The 22,160-nt window shown below is 50.2% G+C and overlaps 1 protein-coding gene across 2 annotated transcripts; it reads left to right on the plus strand.

Annotated features, from left to right (window-relative positions):
• Positions 1-661: 661 nt before the first annotated feature.
• VSX2 (visual system homeobox 2) lies at positions 662-20,518 on the plus strand (the record flags this gene model as incomplete). Of its 2 annotated transcripts, none has more annotated exons than XM_080925727.1 (5): positions 662-1,031; positions 2,268-2,352; positions 6,602-6,725; positions 19,343-19,523; positions 20,136-20,518. In XM_080925727.1, the coding sequence occupies 5 exons, from the start codon at positions 662-664 to the stop codon at positions 20,516-20,518; spliced, it is 1,143 nt and encodes a 380-aa protein (XP_080781853.1). The 2 variants fall into 2 exon arrangements, with proteins under 2 accessions (XP_080781853.1, XP_080781854.1); XM_080925728.1 differs by having other exon boundaries at positions 20,193-20,518.
• Positions 20,519-22,160: the final 1,642 nt, after the last annotated feature.

The raw sequence follows: 22,160 nt of genomic DNA on the forward strand, positions 1-22,160 counted from the left end.
AGGAGCCAGTGTTTCTTGAACAGCAATTCTGAACTGAACACAATGTCCCCTGCTGGGGAGACAAGCCCTACCCATGCATCTCCCTATGCAAGGCCTTTCTGTACCCCATTCCCACCACTCAGTTCAGGGCCTTCCAGCCTTCCTTGTTTGAGTCTATTTGAGGCTACTGAGTTAGGGGAGGGAGGAGGTCTCCTAGCCCTTGCCTGCAGACCTTCTCAACACCCCCAACCCTACCTCAGATATCTGTCTCAGCTAACCTTGGCACTGGTCCCAGTCAGGTTATACAACTCAAAGCCCCTATCCACGGTGTCTCCTGGAACAACCCCAAAACTGGCTGTTTCACCTCTGTCCCTGCAAGGGCACCCTGCAGAGCCCACCACACTTGGGCCTGGAGCGCCCTGGCCCCTCGGTACTCGGTACTCGGTACTGGAGCTGCCAGGTTTTTGGAATTCCTAATCGCTCCTGGCCCCGGTGATTGGCTGTTCAGCTCTGACCCCACTTGGGCTGCCGCCTGGTTGGATAAAAAGGGAATCTCCTTGGGGCTCCAGAGCATTAGACACCGGAGGGGGCACCTGGGACCAACTTCACGAAGCGGGGAGCCCGGCGGGGGGGCTTGGGGAGCAAAAGACCCGCGGCCTCAGCCCCTCCAAAGAACCGGGAGATGACGGGGAAAGCGGGGGAAACGCTGAGCAAGCCCAAATCCGAGACAGTGGCCAAGAGTACCTCGGGGGGTGCCCCGGCCAGGTGCACAGGGTTCGGCATCCAGGAGATCCTAGGCTTGAACAAGGAGCCTCCCAGCTCCCACCCGCGGGCTGCCCTCGACGGTCTGGCCCCCGGGCATTTGTTAGCTGCTCGCTCGGTTCTCAGCCCGGCAGGAGTGGGCAGCATGGGGCTTCTGGGACCCGGGGGGCTTCCCGGCTTCTACGCACAGCCCACCTTCTTGGAAGTGCTGTCCGATCCGCAGAGCGTCCACTTGCAGCCACTGAGCAGAGCGTCGGGGCCGCTGGATACCAGCCAGACGGCCAGCTCCGGTAGGTGAGGGGCGAGGCTGCTTGCCCGCCACACTGTTTGGGAACGTCGCAGTCCGGAGCTGTAGGCTCTCGCCTGCTTGCCCCGACCTCCCCCGGGAGGAAAAGTTCCTGCAGGTCAAGGGAATCTCAGCCTAGGCCTAAAGTCAGCGAGCCCGGGCTAGCGGACCCGAACTCCAAGGGTTTTCAGATTCAGCTTGTACGACCCCTGCTCAGTTCTTGGGCCCTAGTGTCAGTTCGTGCACGATCGAATATCGGTTTGGGGCCCCAGTAGATGTTGACTCCGGGGTGGCCGAGTCCTGTCGCATCATTTTCCTTGGGGCTAGTTGGAGGGCCCTAGCTCCACTGCTCCACTGAGGCTCAGGCCTTGGGGAGGACCCGCTCTCCTGAAGCCCGATGCTGGTCCTGGAGCTAGCAGGACAGGAAGGAAGGGCCAGCCCTGGCTCCTGGCCCTGTCCAAAGTTGTCTCCCCTTCCTCCCAGTTTCTCGATTCCAACCCCCTTGTATTGCTTAGCTAAGGTTCGATTTCCTCCCACTACGAATTGGGAAAATAAGGCCACCACGGCACCCAAAGAGCAGCGATCAGATAAAGTCTAAGCGGCAACCGTGTATTGGATCCTGATTTTTCTCTGGCTCGGGGACCCTGGCTCCTTTCGCCTTGTCAGGGCCACTTTCCTGGCGGTGTGTTCTAGCTCGCCGGCTCTGAGTGTTTCCCCAGACTTTTCGTGCCATTATTATGTGTTAAACGTAGCAGGACAACGAAAAGTGGTTCATCGCAGGCTCTCTGAACTCGAACAGAAAACCATTTTGTGGGGTGCCAAAAAGAGACAGCGAACTCGCATTCTCCAGTCCTTTCCAGGACCCCAGATCCCCTGCAACAAGCCTGTAATCCTTTGGGTCAACTTTTGGATCTGGGACTTAGGGGCTGTAGGCTGGGAGGACAGCGGGGGGGGGGGTCCCTGCAACCCCAGTGCCTGCTTCGTTCTCCAAGTCCCTACCTTCCAGCGCGCCCTGGCCTTGGGCTCTCTTGCAACGAAATTTATTCAAAATCTGTGGTCTCAGGAGACGACCTGGAGAGGGTCAATTTGGGCGTAGGGATGGGGATGGTGGCCGGGACCCGAGAGGGACCACAGGCCTGCACGGTTCCCAGAGGCTGCAGAAGGTGGGGTCCTCACCGTTTACTCGGCGCTACGGAGCGCACTCCGCATATGGCTCCCTGCCTCTCCGCTCGCTTTTCAGATTCTGAAGATGTTTCCTCCAGTGACCGAAAAATGTCCAAATCGGCTTTAAACCAGACCAAGAAACGTAAGAAGCGGCGACACAGGTAAGAGACACGCAGTCTTTTCTTGCTCTGATTCCCAGCTATCTCGTCCCGGGCCGGGTGACCCAGATGTCGTTTTCTGCGGATCACAGATGTGACCCCATCCCCAGGCTGCACCGGGGCAAAGATACCTGCGTTGTAAGCAGGAGCCTGTCCTGGGCCCTGGCATCCGGTGAGGGTGACTGAATGTCAGCCAGAGCAGCTGCAGCATTTCGGCTTTCTCCTGTGCTTGAGACTGGAAAGGCCGGGTTGGGCCAGACCCGAGCAGGAGAGGCGTCGGCGACCCCAGATCTCTGCACCGACCAGGTCCGAGAGCTACGCAGACCCTGTAGAGAACAGATAGACTCCCACCTCCGGCTGGAGCCAGATCCATGCCCCTCAACCCTCTCACATTGCCCCAGGTGTCTGTTCCCCCCAAACTTCAGTGACGCAGCTGGACCTCTGCTCGGTCGTGCCACTGAGCGGGTCGCTATCCTTCCCGCTATCCTTCCGGGAGCCTCAGTTTTCTAGTCTGAAAGATGGGGAAGAACGTGGCTGGTTTTACCAGCCGAGATCGAGATCGCAGTGGGGTGGACTGCTTTGGTGTCAGGCTAAGGAGGGCTAGTCAGCTCCAGGGGACCCATGCGTTCTTCTGACCTACTGGGGCACCACGTGCATATACTAATAAGCAGATACATACACACACATATTTTTAAAAATGAGAACAGGGTCTTTAAACGGACGTTGCTTATCCAAAGTTAAAAATTCAATGGTTTGTCCTAAGAAGTATGCTTTCTTCATCCCCTGACCCCACGGGGGTGGGGGTTCAGACTTTATTCAGCTCAGTTGAGCGTCAACACTAATCCCTTCCTAGCGGAAATCTTTGAGGAGATTTTTAAGGGGAAAAAAAGGGCAAGGGAGCCCAAACAAACAAACAAAACCAAAAAGACTGAGTTGAGTTTCTGGGGTTGCTGTTTCTAGGTGCTGTCCAGTCTTCAGCAGGACAGTTTCCCACTTTTCTCTGTCCCAACCCCAGTGGGGCGACCACAGGAACATTTTCCCACTGCCTCGCACTCTGGCTTGTGTTCCTGTTTTCTCTCCCGGGGTTGGTCTCAGGCTGTGTGTCCTCTCTCTGGGTGCTTCTCCCGGTCTTGCATTTATTTCCCTAGCCCCATCCCCGGACAAGATCACTACCGACTGACCTCAGAACAGGTTCAGCTTGGATTTCGCAGGGGAACCTCAAGTTCATTCATTCCCTGAAAACTGCTGCTTGCTTTGGTTTTGTTTGTTTTCTTTAAAAAAAAAAATCTCTTAATTGTTACTAAGTTGTGCAAGCGCCTAATGTGCGGGTGGGGGTGGAGTTCGATCACACTTGATCAGAGAACAACTTGACTTAGTTAATTGTCTTCCTTTCACTTTTTTTTTTTTGTGGGTCTCAGGGACTCTCCAAGGTTGCAGCAAGCGCCTTTATCATGTTTAGCCATCTTGCCAGACCAGTTTATTTTAAACAGAAAAAAAATATTAATCTAGTCCCTGGTCTTTTAAAAACATCATCCAATAAATATTAGCTAAAACAGTATCTATATATCTATGTCTGGCGGGTCCTAAAGGAATCCTCCTTAGCTGTCACAAGGGTAGCTGTGGTGGAAGGGGGGTGGCATTGAGAGTCCTGGAAAGAGCATCCTCACCCCCAAACTTGGAGTGAAAAACCAGGTAGCCCTAGCCACAAGTCCATGCCTAAAGTCCCTGTTTATCTGCCATCCTTTCTGGTAGAGAAATGGTTTGGGTTTTGGTAGATTGGTGGATTAGAACAATAGCTCACCAACATCAGAAAACTATCTACCCTGTTTTTTTTTTTTTTTTTTCTTTCTTATTTCCGGTGCATGAAGGCAGCAGATAATTGAATAGAAGAATGGGGACAGAATGCTGGGGTGCATGGTGGGTGGGGGTAGAAAAACAAAACAAAACACATTTCCCCGAGCATCTGTCCTCTGAGGATTTTGAGGAAAAGACCCTGGAATCCGTGATGAGAGACATTTTGTCTGCAGGAAACAAACCAGTTATAGCAGGACTTGGGGGGAGACCAGGGATACAGCAGCAGTGGTGGCCTGGCTCTGGGATTTTTTCTTAGGGAAACTGCAGATCCTCCTGTAAGAGTTCTTGGGCTCTGCCTCAGTCAGAGCAGACTTTGGGTCATTGGGTCGGAGAAGGGGATCCCCCTGAAGAGTATGTGGTCATCAGTGGGAGGACCAGTTCTGAGGTAGGAATGGGGGGAATCTTAGAGAACTTAAGGTTTCCTTCCTTCCTTCCTCCCTCCTTCCTTCCTCCCTCCTTCCTTCCTCCCTCCCTCCCTTCTTCCTTCCTTCCTTCCTCTTCCTTCCTTCCTTTCTTTTTAGCTTATTTTTTTACTTCTTCTTGAAGTGTACTTCTGGCTGGCCTGAACTATGGTGATCAAGCTGGACTTGAACTTGCCGTCATCCTCCCCCATCCCCCACTGTGCAAGTGACACAGACCAGTCCCCACTGCACCTGACTTTAGTTTGTTTCTTGAATGGACTCTTTCCAAGTACAGAAAGGCCTTTGTGTAACTCTAAATGACCAAGAGCCATCTCCCTTCTTGGGTTTCAGCCTGGCCACAGTAGCTGCTTTCCTCAGTTTCCCTGGTTTTAAAAGGGATTTTCGTATTTTGATGATCTGCTCAGAAGATTTTCAGCAAGTGTCAGAAGAGAAACAGAGGGTAACAGATGTTCAAAATCCTGAATAACTAACTTCTTTCTGTCTTTTTTCTTTATTTGTTTTGTTTTGATACAGGGTCTCACTGTCTAGCCTAATAATGTGCACCAGGCTGGCTTCTATCTCATAGAAATCTGCCTTAGGATTAAAGGCGTCACTCCTACACCCAGTTTATGAATTACCAAGAGAATATAGAAAATAATTTAAAATTAGACTAGTTTTCCTTTATAAAGAGCACAACCTTCTCTCCTCATACACCATAATATCCCTGGAAATATTAAAGTCCATATTGGTACAGAAAATGGGAGTTTTCTGTGCATTGGGAGAAGGCGAAGACGCAGCAGGGAGACATCCCATAATAAACCCAGTGCTGGTCCCAGGGTCCAAAACTCAGAATCAAGAGGGGATGTTCCACTTTGTACAAGTTCTGTTTGTAGACACCCAACCTGTGGTGAGGATATAAGGTAAAGGTCAGGGAAAATGCAGCGAGTGTAAAATCCTAGAGGAGTTTGCACCTGTGGTTTCTAGTTTATTTTACAAGGGGGTGGGGCGGTTATGAAGCCCTTAAAACTGTAGGCTTGTTCTTTGCACATGTTCCCCAGGTGAAAGAATGTAGCTTTTCTGTTTGATTTGTTGCGTTTTGTTTTATTTCTGAGACAGAGTCTCTCTTCATAGGCTGTGCTGAAACTCACTGTGTAGCTTAGACTGGCCCTGTTTCTGCCTTCCGAGTGATGGGAGATTTTAACGAAAGGTTCTTTACATGAGACAGTGTGACCCATTCTGGGGGCAGGAGAGGAAATGGTCCACCCTCATACAACCTGGGAACAGCTGAAGCTATGTGGCTGGTCTGGGTGATAGAGAGAAAGCTCAGGTATGGGGGAGGGAGAAAAGAAGGGAAGGAGGGAGTTAGGGAGGGAGGGAGGGGTGGGGTGTCAGGTCTGTGTAACTCCTGACTCTGTTCTCATGAGACAAATGCAGAAATTGAGGCTGCATTCTGCCTTTAGGGGAAGAGAATCTTTACCTTTGACTGGGGAGGGACATAGGAGGCAGGTCCAGTGAGCCAAGGTTTTATTCCCTAGACGAATGTTCCTTTGATGAGATGTCCTCTTTGGCTCACAGGGGAGAAAGACTGATTTTCTATCTTCTAGAATTTTCTTATCATACTTTCCAACTAGAGTGCTTCCAGAAAAATTCTGAGTGAAATGTCACTGAAGTAATGCCCGCCACCAAGATAATAGGGGACCTCTCCCCCAATAAAGAAGTGTCTAGAAGGTCATTGTATATGAATGTGCATTCATGGGAGGTGCATAAATGTATATGTGTGAGTGTGCATTTTTACATGTGTGTATGTGTGTGTGAGAGAGAGAGAGACAGTGAGAGAGACAGAAAGAGACAGAGACAAAGGTAGAGAGAGTCAGAGACAGAGAGACAGAGGGAAGGAGAAATGATTATGACCAAGACACAGGAGAGAAATAACCTATGTTCTCCAAGGCAGGCTCTCTCATTTCCAGGGTTCTAAGTTCTGATCTTGCTATCCTCAGGACAATCTTTACTTCCTACCAGCTAGAGGAGCTGGAGAAGGCATTCAATGAAGCTCACTACCCAGATGTCTACGCCCGGGAGATGCTGGCCATGAAGACAGAGCTGCCAGAAGACAGGATACAGGTAATAAATAGTCCCTAACCAATCCAGCCACCTGGGGACATGTATATCCCAGGGCCAGGGGCCCTCCTCTCATGATCTGTGCTCTTCCCCAGAGGGAGAATCATTTGCCAGTGACCCTGTCCTCAGTAAAAACAGGTTATTTAAGCCCATTAAGCTGACAGATATTTGCTGAATACCTACCATGTAAGCAGGCCACAGGAGGACAGGATAAGCCCTGCTGGCTCTTCTAAAGCATAGGCTTCCTGGGTTAGAGATAAAGTTCAACGGTGGAATGTTTTGCCTAGCATGGATAAGGTCTTTGGTTCTATACCCAGCCACTGAGAAACCAAACCCACCCTAAATGAACAAAATACAGATGGTAACTTCCTGAGAGCACATTATAGAGACCCTGAGGCTTGGTGATGAGAGACAGACTTGATGGCGGGTGGGGACATCTACCATAGCACATGACTGTTCTGAGACCAAAGGTAGGACCAGGCACCTTTGGGTGGCTGAGAAGGAGGAGCTGGCTTTTGCCTCTAACCCTGGTCAGCTTCTCCGCCTCCTCTCTCCTCCCCTTGAAGAAATATTGTCTTTCCTAGTCAGTCTTATTCCTTGACACCACTTCCAGCTGTAGCTCTGTGTTCCTGCCTGCCCCTCCTGCTCAGTGCTTCTCCCTGGTTTGGCCCTGAACGTGGCTGATTGCACATTTGTGCCCTCTGCCGGGACTAGTGGGACCCACCAAGCCCATCCTTCTCTTCTAGGCAGTCATGTGGCATAAATTAGCCACTTTCTGGTCTAGGTACTCTCCTGTGGTAAAAATGAACGGGGGGCAGTGCTCCCAGCCAAAACATCTTCCCTACCCCAGAAAGCCCAGGATACACACCATGAGGCTAGAGATTTGAGAGGGATGGGTGGATTATTTCCAGAAGATCTGATTCCAGTTAGACCTTAGCCTTAAATGAAAGTCACTCCTGAATGGTCCAGAGGGTAGATTACTGCTCCTACACAACTGGCAGGGGTTGGGGTAATCGGGTTCTGAGTTCCTGATGCTGTTGCCTGGCTAGCATCTCCTCTCTGTCTCTACTGGACAGCCTTTCTGTCAGCAAGTGAAGGGGAGCAACCCAGGTGAATGACAGAAGGAGGCAAAGGAGTTGCTCAGACTGACTAGAGAATCAGAGAGTAAACTCAAGGCCAGGAGATGTTTTTCCTTTCCCTGGAAATCGATTTGGAATTTCAGCTCAGGGCTCTAGACATCGACACTCACAATAAGCTCAATTATTCATAAACAGTGTGTGCTCATCTATAGAGACCTGGAACTACTTATTCTCTCTCAGTTGAGTTCTGGTGGGAATGATCTGGGTGTGACTCCAAATCGTTTGTGTGTGCGTACATGTGCGGAGGAGGGAGTGTGCTGTAATCTAAGCTCTGGTTGGTCCAGTCATCTCCTCCTGGGCTTCATTAGCATCACGTTGGCCGTTACAAGTGGCTTCGAGGCCATTGCTGACAGGTCCACATTTGTACTGCTCATTAAGAAAAAGGAGCCTCTGTCTCTCTTAGTATACAGTCTAAACTCCATTTAGCTACGGTTCTGTGCTGTGGGCAGGATTGGTGGAAGCTGGAATCTGCCTAGTAACTGCACTGCTCTGCAAAAGCCCCAGCAGCCCCAGACTAGGCTTCACTGTCACTTGGAGGTTGTCTATAGAGAGGTGTTGGAAGTCGAGTAACTGGTGTGGAGAGAGGTGGAAATTAGAGCATGTATTTCTCTGGGGCTGTGATGGGTGGATACAAGGACAGATGAGCTTGCCAATCTTCTGGGCACCACATGGCTAAGTGCTGCCCCCTGCGGGTGTTTGTGAGTCAGGTGGCTTGATGTGTATTGGTAACAATTCCAGGCTTTTCGGAGAAGTGTTCACGTCCCGAGGGTGAACACAGGCAAGGCATGGTGGTGTAGGTAGTGGCTGGTGACACTGATTCCAGAGCCAAACTCCAGAGCTCATAGCCAGTCCTCTCCCAGAACCTCCTTGTATCAATGTCACTAGAGTGGGCCCTGCCCTTTGTGCGGGCTGCACGTGAACAGAACTCGGAGCAGTGACAGACATGAATCCCCTGCTCTCAGTAAGTCTTGGTGACAGGTGGCAGGGAAGGGACCAGCCACCCCCTTTAGAACTGTGAAAATGCAGGTCAGTAGCTTCCGGTGCTCCATAGCTAGTAAGCAGAGGACGGAAGACTGGGAACCAGGTCTGTCCTAAAACCCCCTTTCTGCCCTGGGCTTCTTGGGTATGAAGAAGCTGAACCCAAATCTGAAAGAACCAAGGTGGCTTGAAGTCAGGAGTGGGGTCTGGGCATGCCCATCAGGAGAGACTGATGTAGCTGAAGACTGATACCGCTGTGTGCCCTGTGTGTGCATGCTTGTGTGTGTGCCTGAGTGTGTTTGTGTGTGTGTGTCCTCATGTGTGTGCAAGTGTACACGAGTGTGTCCGTGTGCAATGTGTGTATTTCCTTGTGTGTGCTCCAGTGTACGTTTCTGCATGTGTGTGTGTACACGTGCATTCGTGTAAGAGAGGGAGGGGTCATTAGACTCAGAGGCTTACAGGTGGCCAGCACCCAACCCCTGGGCTACCAGGAGCAACCTCCAAATCAGGATCACCAGCTCTCACCGGGCTTTAAGCTGCCATTGCTGGGATGGAAATGCAGGCCAACGAGATTTTATCAGTCTAAAGTAGAAAGTTGGGGAACTTAGCCCCAGCTCATCCATGCCAAGTAAACTCCTAGAACAGCTGAACTCCCTTCCTAACCCTAACGACAGCCCACGGTGCACACCTAGCATTCCATCCTTTCTTTCACTGCCAGCAAGTCACAGGCTGAGCCTCAAAAGACTCATCTGTAAAAATAATAATAACATTTCCCCAGACTCCTAACTTGTTAAAGGTATTGTGACTTGGGGGACATCTACTCTTTAGTAAGTGCCTGTCATGCCTTGTGACATTTCATCCTTCAGCACCAATGAGGATGGTGTTGATTTCATACCCATTTCCTGGATGAAGAAACTGAGGGCCTGAGATGTAAAGTCAGTAAGGAACCAAGGCTTTGAGCCCAGGTTAACTGCTATAACATGAGATGAAATGACACTACCTATAAAAACCATAATAATTAGGGTAAATGACAGAGACAGGGAGCCAGGTCTCACTGGGCCGCTGTAGGCTGGGAATGGAGTGGTGTGGTACACAACAGGGCAAGGAGAGAGTCTAAGTCACCACAGTATATTTGACCATACAACCCTTTCGATGTATCAAATTTAGAATATACATTCTGGGAGTTTCTTCTAGGTGTCAGTCCTGGGGAGTAGGAAATGGATTTCCAGACAAATTTATTTTCTCTGAGGTTGATTATAAGAGAAGGTTATATATATGGTTTGTTTTTGTTTTGTTTCTGATGCTAGGGATTGAACCAAGAGCCATGCCTGTGTTTGGCAAACATTCAGCCACGGAGCCACACATACTCCTGGCCCTATGGTTTGTTTGTTTGTTTGATTGATTTTTTTAGATTTCTCGTTTTGTTTCATTTTATTTTTATGTTATATGTTCAACTGGGTGCATGGTGCCTGATGAGGCCAGAAGAAAGCGTTGGATCCTCTGGAACTGGAGTTACAGATGGTTGTGAGCCACCACGTGAGCCCTGGGAACTGAACCTGGGTCCTCTGCAAGAGTAGCAAGTGCTCTTAAAAACTAGGCCATCTCTCCAGCTCACCCTTCCTTGGCCCTCTTTTAAAATATATCTTTTTTTTTCTTTTTGAAAATTTAATTTTTATCTTCAATTTGTGTGTGTGTGTGTGTGTGTTTGAGTATGCTTGCGTAAAGATGCATGTGTGTATGTGGGGGGGTGGTACATACACTCAGACATGTTTCCAGAGACCCGAGAGGGATGTCAGGTGTCACTCCAGGTCTCATTTCCTTGAGACGTAGTCTTTCCTTGAATTTGGAGCTAGGCTGACAACCAATGACCCTCAGCTAGCATCTCCCAAGGGCTAGGGTGAAAGGCAAGTGTGTGCCCGGAGCGGCTGTGTTCTCCAATTATTTGCTTGCTCTTTTATCTTTTTTTTTTTTTTTTTTTTTTTTTTTTGATCCAGGGTTTCTCTGTATAATCCTGGCTGTCCTAGAACTCTGTCTGTAGACCAAGTTGGCCTCATACTCACGGAGATCCACCTGCCTTGTTTATTTTTATTTTATGTGTATGGGTGTTTTGCCTGTATGTGTGTGTGTGTGTAGTAGTATCCTTGGGGGCCAGAAGAGGGTGTCCGATCCCCTGGAACTGGAGTTACAGATGATTGTGAGCCACCATGTGGGTGCTGAGAACTGAACCCAGGTCTTCTGCAAGAACAGCATGTTCTCTTAACGGCTGAGCCATGAGTCCAGTTCCTTATTTATATTTTTTTACAGTGTCAGGGATTGAACCCAGGGCCTTTGTATTCACAGACAACCAGCTCTTTAGAATGCCCCTGTGGCATCCCCATACATATGTATATTTAGCGGGTCTGTAGTAGGGCCTCGATGTCCATATTTTAAATCTCTCCTGTGTGCAGTCAGCAGAAAACACCAGCTTTCAGGCTTAAGATATGGTTGACAGTGGGTTAACAGGAGTGGGAGAGGGGCTGGAGCACTGAATGCTCTTCCAGAGGTCCTGAGTTCAATTCCCAGCAATGGCATGGTAGTTCCCAACCATCTGTAATGGGATCTGATGCCCTCTTCTGGTGTGTCTGAAGACAGCTACAGTGTACTCACATAAATATAATAATAAATAAACAAATCTTAAAGGAAAGGAGTGGAAGAAAGTGCAGTTTGGTATGGGGAAAGGAAAGAAAGAACTTGTTCATGGTAGACAGAAGAATGCTGCTTGCAGACGCCCAGACATGTGCTCAAAGCTGCCCCCTACTGGACATCAGAGACCATGACAAGCTTGATCTTTGAGTCTTGACTGAGATAAGGTGGAAGCCAGGCCCTCGGAGGCCGAGGCTGGAGGATAGAGTTTAAAGCCTTGGGTTGGAAATGGTACTCAGTTGGTAGAGTGCTTGCCTAATATGCGCAGCACCACATAGACCAGGTTTTGTGCCTGTAGCACTGAGTAAGGGGAGGAATTCAAGGTCATCCTCAGCCTCATTATGACCTTGGGATGGCATGAGACCTGATCTCAAACAGCAACACTAAAAATAAACCAGGGGTCTGGAGAGTTGGCTCCGGAGTTAGGAGTACTCGCTGCTAGCCTGGCAGTGATGGCTCATGCCTTTAATTCCAGCACTTGGGAGGCAGAAGCAGGCGGATCTCTGAATTGGAGGTCAGCCTGGTCTACAGAGAGAGTTCAGAGACAGCCAGGGCTACACAGAGAAACCCTGTTTCAAAAAACATAACAAAGAAAGAAAAAAAGAAGGAAGGAAGGGGGGGAGCACTTGATGCCTTTTTCAGAGGACCTGGGATTGGTTCAGAGCCCCCACGTGGCGGTGTGTGTTCCTCGAGTTTCAGAGGATCTGCCCTACTCTTCTGGTATCTACTGACCTAGACACACACGTAGTTCCATGCAGGCACCCACAGATACACATAAAATTAAAAAATAAAAAAAATCTTAAAAAGCAAAGCAGTATTTGGTATATAAAGATGGAAGGATCACAGTTCCTTCAGTTCACAGTTACCCTCAGCAATCTAAGAACTTCAACTTGGGCTACCAGAGTCTTATCTAATATAAAGCAAACAAAAGGGCTAGGCTTTGCTTGGGTCTCCAGACCTGGTGGCCATTTGTAGCACTTTGGAAACTTTGTCAGGCTCTCTGTGAGGTCCTCACTGGACCAGATTTCCATGACAGAGAAACCAAAATGTAAAACTGAACAGGACCGCCAGGGATTTTTGTGGGCTCAATAGGAAAGGAGAGGCTTAAATGGTGCTATGAACTCATCAGGGAGGGAGGCAGGAGGACCTCTCCCGTGACCCTAAGGCTGATGTTGGAAAGAGACTACCACATAGCACTGTAGCTCACAGAATCCCCCAGCTGGTCCCTTCCGGTTCTCACTACGTGCTGAGCATTCCCCACACGCTGCTTATTTAATTCCCCCACCCCCACAAGCCTTCCCAGTAGGTGGTCACATAGAAGAATTAAGAGGCAGGATGCTCTTGGAGTCTAGGAGGTGAGAGGATGTGTGTCGGCCTCCTTGACAGCCGTGGGTGAAGCATCAATCTCTAGCGTAGACACTGAGTATCTGTACCAGCTCTGGTGAGGACAGGCATTGGTGGCATATAAATCCTCAATAAATTATAAATTCTAGCTAGCCTGTATAAGAGACACACAATCCAGGTATGTTGCTTACAAGCCATGAGCCCAGATTGGGCAGGTTTTGGAGCTGCCCTAACTTACATGCCAGCCATATGTCCCTTGCCACTTGCTGTTTCTCATATGTCCACCTGCTCATGGTCCATTTCCTCTGGTGGTTTCCTCTTCTCGCTGCGTCCTTTCTTCTCTCTTCTGTCTTCTGCCAACCAGGTAACTGAAAACTTGCCTACCTCTATCTGCTGCCCAATCACAGGCTTTAGCCTTTTATTAACCAGTTAAGCCGGGGAGCAGGGTTCACACAACAAAAGCTCATGTACTTGGGAGTTTCCTCGAGGTGGTGGAGGGCAATTTGGAGGCCAGTATTCAGCATCTGAATCTGTAGCAGCACCAGACCCCATGCCTTACACCGGCATTCGAGACTGGACTATAATCGGAAATGTTGAGTTTCAGCCAGGTGTTTTGGGTGGACCTTCAGATGACAAGAAGGGAAACCAGAGGCTGTCAGAAGTAGAATGCTGAAAGCCCAGTGGGGAGCTGGCTCAGCAGTTCAGAGTATTTGCTTCTGCAAGTAGGCTTGGGTTCTGTCCCAACACCAATATCTGGCCGCCCTCAACCTCCATTTCCAGAGAATGTGATGTCTTCTTGTGGTTTCTGTAGGAATTTTCATGGACATGCTGCATATGGAGACAAGTAAGCACACACACATGCACACACGCACACACACACACACAAAGAAGGAAAGGAAAGTCTTAGGGTTGGAACACAGCTTGCATGTACAATAATGGAGCATCTGTAAGGCCCAGGCTCCATCCGTGTGTGGGGGGCAGGGAGATTAAGGCCTTGAAGTTAGCTCTTGCCTTGCTGCCTTTGCCTACACTTGTTATCATCTGTAAAGGCAAGTGTAGGAGGCCAGAGGGATAGGTAATACCACTGATTAACCTGCCCTTTAGGCAGACTCCCAATGATTTTCTGGGTCTCCTTTGAAGTCATAAGAGCAAGCAATTATTGAGCACTATCTGTATAACCAGCACTGACTTTAGGCACTCTCCACTTATGTCATTTAATTACTTCAAATAACCCTGAGATGTGACACAATTGTCCCTTATTGTTGGAGGGGGGTTAGTTCTAGCCTTTCTCCTCAGGAATGCTCACGTCCCTTCATAAAATGACAGAGACGGTGACGTAGCAAATGGCAGAACACCTGCCTAGCATATGTTAGTCTCTAGCTTCTACTATTAGATAGGGGTGGAAAAAAAGCATAGAATTTATACATAATGTATATACATCCTTGTGTGTGCTTTAAACCAGCAGTTAATTATAGTATGAAATAGACATACTATGTATGTAGCTGTTACACCAGGCTACTTTGGGATTACTGGCACACATGCAAGCATCTGTAGGGCTAGGGAGATGGCTCAGTGGGTAAGATGTTTGATGTGCAAGCGTGTCTGGTCTCTAGTGTAGAAAGCCAGATGTGGCAGCATGCATCTGTGAGAGGTGAAGATGGCCTAGAATTCACTGGCCAGCCAGTCTAGGGAGTCCGTGAGCTCTATGGTTAGTGAGAGACCCTGTGTCAAAAGATAAGATGGGTCAGGTGGTGGTGGCAATAAGCCTTTAATCCCAGCACTCGGGAGGCAGAGGCAGGCAGATCTCTATGAGTTTGAGGCCAGCCTGGTCTACAGAGTGAGTTTCAGGACAGCCAAGGCTACACAGAGAAGCCCTGTCTTGAGAAAAACAAAAAAGGATAAAGTGTGACAGAGGAAGGCACCTGACACCCAACATGTGCATACATGGGCACTTGCACGTGCACACACATTTGCAGAATACACTCAGGTGTTGAGCCCACTGACATGGGTACCTAAGGCCGATTGCAGATCTTTGTTTGAAAAACCTAAGACCACATAGCACCTTTCAGTTCTGACTGCTTTTGGCTCAGACCAAGCATAGTGACTTTTCACAAAGTTATTTATTTATTTGTCTATTTATGTACACGAACACTCTATTTGCATGTAGGCTTGCCTGGCATCAGATCCCATCACAGATGGTTGTGAGCCACCATGTGGGTGCTGGGAATTGAACTCAGGACCTCAGGCTGTGCTCTGAGCCACCTCTCCAGCCCAAGTGTGGTGGCTTCTGAGTTCTGTGCACATGCTGGTGGCTTCCATCAAGAAAGAGAAGGAGGGTGAAAATGGCTCACTAATCCCTGTCCCTTCCCTCCAAGGCAGCCATCATTCTCCATGCCAGCTGCCCTAAAACGAAATCGTTTTGGCCGTCCTGGTTTCCTCCATAAATTGCAGCCTCATCTGGTCTTCATGGAGAGCCAGACATTCCAGGAACTTGTAATTGAGGACCGGCTGGCATACCCCCTCCCCCAGAGTGTCATGGGAAAAGCCGACCTTCACGCCAGTGATTCATTTGCCAGAGGAGAACCTGGAAAGGGGGTTCTGTTCATGAGCCCAGGACAGGTCAACAAGCCTGTACCCTGGCTTTAGTTCCTAAACCGCCCTTTCGACCTCACAGCCCCACTGCACCCCGAGAACATCCGGAACCCCTGGACCTCACACCTGGTATTTGCCCATTCCATGACGCCATCTCCAGAATCCCTAATCCAGACTCTGTGCTGAACATGAAAAGGTCCTTAATCATTTCATCATCAAAACTCACTTGAGGCAAAAGCAGACCAGGTCTTGTGCAATTTCTGGGTGTCTCTTAGTGTGGGTAAGGGTGTATTTGCAACAGGCTGGTGGAGCTAATGATGAGACCCTTCTGGGGCAGAGCTGCTTTCACTTGTGGTACATGTGTCCTTCCTTCCTTCTTGATTTTTGAGACAAGCTCTTATTTGATCCGGGCTGGTCTTAAACTTCCTACATAGCCAAGGCTGGCCTAGAACTGCTCATCTTTCTGTCTCTACCTCCCAAATTCTGGGATTACAGGGCCGTGCCTTCCTGGCTGGCTACACATCCTTTCTTCCAAGATCTGTTTTTATTTCTCTGTGTGCATTGGCTACCGCTGGAGCTGGAGTTCCCGGAGGCTGAGAGCCAGCATGTGGGTGCTGAGAACTGAACTCAGGTCCTCTGAAGGAGAAGCACAAGCTCTTGACTACAAGCCATCTCAGCCAGTGGTGGTCTCAATCACCTTTAATCCCAGAACTAAATAGGCAAGAGGTCAGCCTGGTCTACAGAGTGAGTTCCAGGACAGCCAGGGCTACACAGAGAAACCCTGTCTTGAAAACCAAAACAAATAAACAAACATTCCTCCCCCCAAAACCAAAAAACTACTAACAGTCTCTTCTGACCAGGCTGCGTATACTGTCTAAAGTCTTAGCCTCTGGCCGCAGGTGTTCTGGCTAAGTAACTGTGACCCCCGATGATTTCCAAAGTGACTTACGAAGCACCGTACTCCTGCTGACAGAATAGGCTATCTCTGGATGCTCCTGACAGGATGAGGGCATCTGGATGGTTTCCAGTCATATTTTTGGTGGTTGGAATCTGTCACCATTCACCCTGTGTTGTCTTGTCTGAGGGGCTGAGGGAACCAGAAGCCACTGATTCTTGTGCACACGAGTCCTTCCGATGTTGCCTCTGGTGGGAGAAGGTAGTTCGAAACAGATGAGTACTTTGGAGAGGATGACTGAGTGTTAATAAGTGAGAGATGGGAGAAGACCAGCCCCAGGCAAACCTCATGCCCCGAGAAAGCAGACAGCGGGGCAGACACCCTGGCAGGCAGCCTTGGGGAGTGAGACATAGGCCATCTTCATGGCTCACTACACTTGTCCAGAGGGCAGCTATCTAGTGAACATCACTTTATAAAAACTCTTTTCCCCTGGCAGTCTCCCAAAGTGTTGGAGGTCTTGGGTCTTTGCTTTCTGGCTCCTCAGATCTAAACAGAAACTGCAGATTCCAGCCAGTGATATGTGGCTCTCTGGCAGGTGCTTTGGTCACTGAGAGCTTAGGGATAGTCACGGCTTCTGAGGCAGTGCCGTTCCCATTTTTGTTTTATTTTTGTTGAGACAGTCTTACTACGTAACCGTGGCTAGTCTAGAACTCACCATGTAGACCAGGTTGGCCTTGAACTCACAGAGCCCCATTTTTCCCTAGTGTTGGGATGGAAGGTATGTACTACTGCATCTGGCCTTTTCCTATTTTTGAGGCTCCTGCTATTTGCAAAGAAGAGATATGCAAACATGGCTATATGGGTTAATTTGAAGGTGTTTTGAAAGGTGCGGTCTTCCCAGAAGGGAGAGCATCCCTGTAGCTCACCAACACGGCTGGGTAGCGCCAAGAGCGCCCCCTGCTGGGTGTGGCCAGCCCTACTTCAGACGACGTCTGCCAAGTGACGAGCTGCGCCCCCTGCGCCATCTGGTGGCGATGGCGGGAAGCGCCAGTGAGCAAGGCCTCGGGAGCCCCGCGTCCGAGCCTTGGTTCCCGGGTGTCCAGGCAGCTTAAGGGTTAAGCTGTCAGCGGCGCGGAGTTAAACAGGTGTCAAAGGCGCCCCATATATCTGCAGATTGAAATCAAATTCTTTGCCGTATAAAAAGATAAATTACCCAGGCGCTGCCGCGCGTCCCACTCATCACGCCAGCGCCAGACGGCAAGCAATTTTTTTTTTTAATGTGCTAACGACCTAATCAAGCAATCAAGTCGGAGAAGATTGCAGAGTGACCGGGGCAGCCATCTGCCGGCGAGCCCCGCATTCATTTCCGCGCCCCCGCACCGGGCGGGGGCCGGGGAGGGAGCTGCCGAAACGGGTGGGGGGAGCATAGGGGGGGGAATCCTAAACAAATTAACACCCAATTTTCCCCGTCTAATTAGTTAAATGAGAAGTGTTTGGGGTCCCCCGGGGAGGGGGAGCAGCTCGTGGTAAGGAGATCGCTGCCTCCCCAGCATTAATTAGTGCGGGTCAATGCCTTGGCTCCCAGGAGAGAAGCCGCTTTAATTTCCCGTGATATTTCAGTGCCTGAGGCCCATCGATTCAAACTGAAATTAACTTATTTTTCAATCAGCCCAGGGCTGCCCCTGGGGGTGACTCTTCTTTTGCCGCCTCCTGAATAGAGCTGGAGCAATTTTTCATCAAAAGCTGATACCGTGGCCGCCCACGGCGGGGGAGGGGCCCGCAGGGAAGGGAAGGGGCGCCAGAGGCCAGTGGGTGGAAAGCGCCCAGGAACTGGTTTTCTGTTCCTAGGTTCCTACCCTGAGATACAGATGGGTCTAGAATCGCCACAGAGCCTTCCAGGCCCACCAGTTTCCTGGAGGGCATCTGCCTTCCTTGAGGACAAGCCTGAAGAAATTCTGGGCTCTGTCAGCAGCTGTTTGGGGGATACCGAGACATCCTGATCCCCTGATCGGACTGGATGCTTGGATTTCCTCCTGGAGGCTGCAGAGGCATGTAGCTCAGTGAGGAGTGCTTGCCTCCGGACAGCTGGAGGTGCACCCACTGTTTTGGGCTCCACAGACCTACACTCTGGTGCTCTTCCAGGACTGTGGTGAAAACAGGGCTAGGGAATTTGCCCCCCCCTCTGTGTGTGTGTGTGTGTGTGTGTGTGTATAGATATAATTTCATGTGTTTGGGTGTCTTGCTTGTGTGTATTTTTGTGTCCTTCTTGTGTGCCTGGTGCCCGCAGAGGCTGGAAGAGGGTATCAAGCCCTCAGAACTGGAGTTGCAGAAGCTTGTGAACTTTTGTAGGTGCTGGGAATCAAACCCCGGTCCTCTGGAAGAGCAGCCAGTGTTCCTTAACCACTGAGGTGTCTCTCCAGCCCCTGGAATTTGTCCTTTTGTAAACCAGAGAGTCTCTTACAGGCATGGCCTGTTGGTTGGATAGCTATAAATGTGGCCCAATGCAAAATTGTAAACTTAATTAGAATGTGATAAGGTTTAGGCCTTTTAATTTTAATTTAAATTTCATTATGTGGTACTCAAGCCAGAACTTCATAGATGACAATGTTCTGTGGCAGTGTCCGGAGGCAGGACACACCTGCACACTGAAGGTGTGTGGATCTGCAAGGTCCTCTGCACCTGTGCGGACATCTCAGCTGCCAACTAAGGACTGCACTGGGTGCTGCCCACCTGCCGAGGCTTGTCTGAAAGTGTCCCTAGCCCGTCTCCCTGGAATGGCTTTGACTTAAAACAACTAACAGACCCATTTTGCCCATGGTAGTCTCGAGTCTTGATGCCATTATTCTGAATACCCCCTGAGTCTGAGACACCTCAGGGACTCTGTGGAGGAGGGGAGCTGGATTAACAAGCCCCCTGAGGCAGACAGGGGAAAGAGCTTTGGGCCCGGGGTCTCTCCGAGTGCAGCTCTAACCACTTCTCCACACTGCCAGGTGTGGTTCCAGAACCGCAGAGCCAAGTGGAGGAAGAGGGAGAAGTGCTGGGGCCGGAGCAGTGTCATGGCAGAGTACGGCCTCTATGGGGCCATGGTGAGGCACTCCATCCCCCTGCCAGAGTCCATCCTCAAGTCGGCCAAGGATGGCATCATGGATTCCTGTGCCCCATGGCTACTGGGTAAGAGCCCACAATTTCCTCGGTGCCCCGCCCCTGTGGTGAGGGAAGAGGGCTCCACTGGGGGAGGGAACAAAACACTGGGGAGGGAGACCTGGGCCACAGTGACTTAATGGCAGAGAGGTCTTCCAAGAGTGCCATGGGGGGGGTACCCTTTGCACCTACCTACTGGGTGTCAAGACTCCCCCTGTTCTAGAGTCTGTGATCCTCTCTCCCTGACTAGGTTTTGTTTACAGTGAATTAAACACTCCCCTTTGTAAGCCGAGGGCACCCCCTTGTCTCTCTGGCTACCTCTCCAGCTTTGCCCAAAAACTTCTTTGCCCCAAACGCCATCGGTTGCCATCCAGGCCAATAAAGGCATCAGCTTATCTTGGGGTCCTAAGGCCTGGAATCCTATGACAGAGGGTTAGGGGGATGCCCTGAAAGTATAGAACAGGTTTCAGGGGAAGGGGAAGGGTGCTCAAGCCCAAGAGTTTGATGTAGAAGGCCTGTTTTCCAGCTCCCTCCCACCCCACCCCCACCCCAGGTCCAACTGCGGGACGTGATTGTGGGATGTGAAGAAAGGCTTTCTGCTCCTCCTTAATTCTGGCCTCTCTCTATCTTTGCTGTTTTCAGTTCAAGATGGCTTTCCCAGGCGCTTTTCTAAACCCGAATACCAACAATTCTTTTTAGGGATGCACAAAAAGTCGCTGGAGGCAGCCGCCGAGTCAGGAAGGAAGCCCGAGGTGGAACGCCAGGCCCTGCCCAAGCTCGACAAGATGGAGCAGGAGGAAAGGGCCCCGGATGCCCAGGCAGCCATCTCTCAGGAAGAACTGAGGGAGAACAGCATTGCAGCCCTCCGAGCCAAAGCTCAGGAGCACAGTACCAAGGTTCTGGGGACTGTATCTGGGCCTGACGGCCTGGTCAGGAGTGCTGAGAAGCCAGAAGAGGAAGAGGCCGTGGACGAAGACAGGTCTGCGGAGAAGCTCAGCCCACCGCAACTGGAGGACATGGCTTAGGTCAGGGGCTGCAGGCCTTGGGACTGCTCTTCTTGGGGGCTCTGTGGTGCGGGGAGTTCTCTCTGAGGCAAGAGCGTGTCTGGCTTCTGCCACACCTCCCTACACTTTGGGCCCTCAGTTACCCCACAAACCTAGGCACAGGCCAATTCTAGCCATAGCTTTGGACCATGCTGAGACATCCTGGACCTACTCCTGATCCAGCATCCTTATCCTCCGCCCAACTTTCCTGCCTCCAAAGCCTTCCTGCTATTCCAACATCGATGTCCTGACGCGTTATCCCTGAGAGACTCTTGTCCAAGCCTACCCCTTATTTTCTGCTCTCTAAGCCTTCCTTCCCAGCTCCGCCCCCTCATGGACTGCAGCTGTAAGCCCACAGCCTAGCAGAGCTGTGATTGGTTCTGGTGTCCTGAGTACCCCAGTACTCTGCAGGCAGGCCTTTCCCTCTCCATCGGTTCCTTCTAGCAGACCTGGACCCTGGGTCCCGTGTGAATGCATTCATTGCTCAGCAGGTCTGCGTGGTCCGCGTGCAACCTCTGCCCTACCCACTAAGTAATGGACATATGCAAGACTAAACAGGGCAAGTCTGGCTGAGTCCTTCCCCAAACCTATCTCACGCCCTGCTGTAGGTCATCCTCAGAGCCTGCCCTATAGGTTCCTCCTTTGCAGAGGTGGGCCACCCCACATTGTCAAAGTCAAGGCCCTGCATCCTAAGGGCAGGGATACTTCTCAGCAATGCTGTGGCTTGCTGTGCCTGCTGGCGAGCCCTCACCCAGAGCTTTTGAACCCCAGGGCTTGTGTTTCGGAAGCATTTTGACCCTTCTGCCTATGACTCTGACTTGCTATTTAAGGCTCCCTTTCTCTGGAGCTTCTTGTAGCCTGGTGGTTCTCAAACATCCTAATGCTGTGACCCTTTTTAAGTCTCTCAAGTTGTGGTGACCCCACCCCACACCCCAACCTTAAATTTATTTCATTGCTACTTCATAACTGTGATCTTGCTACTGTTATGAATCATAATGTAAATATCTGATATGGAGAATATCTGGTTACCGACTCCCCCAAAGGGGTCATAGGGGTCATGACCCACAGGTTGAGAACTGCTGTTGTAGCCTATTGGTTCACATGTGCCTGCTTTGGAGAAAACTGGTGCAGCTTGAAAGCCTCAGACATGGGCTCACTTTGACCTAGGCATTCCTAAAAGGCCAAGCCTAAATCAGACCTGTGCTATCTATCCACACACACCACACACACACACACAATATATATAGATAGATACACACACACACACACACACACACACACACCATATATATATATATATATATATATATATATATATATATATATATATATATATATATGACAAGAAAGGTACAGGGAAAGCTCAAAGGACAAGGCAGGTGGCAGGTAGCTAGTGAAAAGCCCAGACTAAGCTACACTCGTAGCTCCAGACCAGCTGTCTGCCCAGGAACATGTCCATAGATGAGGAGCCATGTTGCACCGAAAGACTTCTACCTGCAAAGGAGTGGCGCTGTCCATACTGATGTCCCTGTCTGCAGATGATGTCCCTGTCTGCAGGTGTCCCTGTCTGCAGGTATCCCTGTCTGCAGGTGTCCCTGTCTGCAGGTGTCCCTGTCTGCAGATG

Source organism: Micromys minutus (assembly GCF_963924665.1).
Source record: "Micromys minutus genome assembly, chromosome: 1".
In the NCBI taxonomy this organism is placed as follows: domain Eukaryota; kingdom Metazoa; phylum Chordata; class Mammalia; order Rodentia; family Muridae; genus Micromys; species Micromys minutus.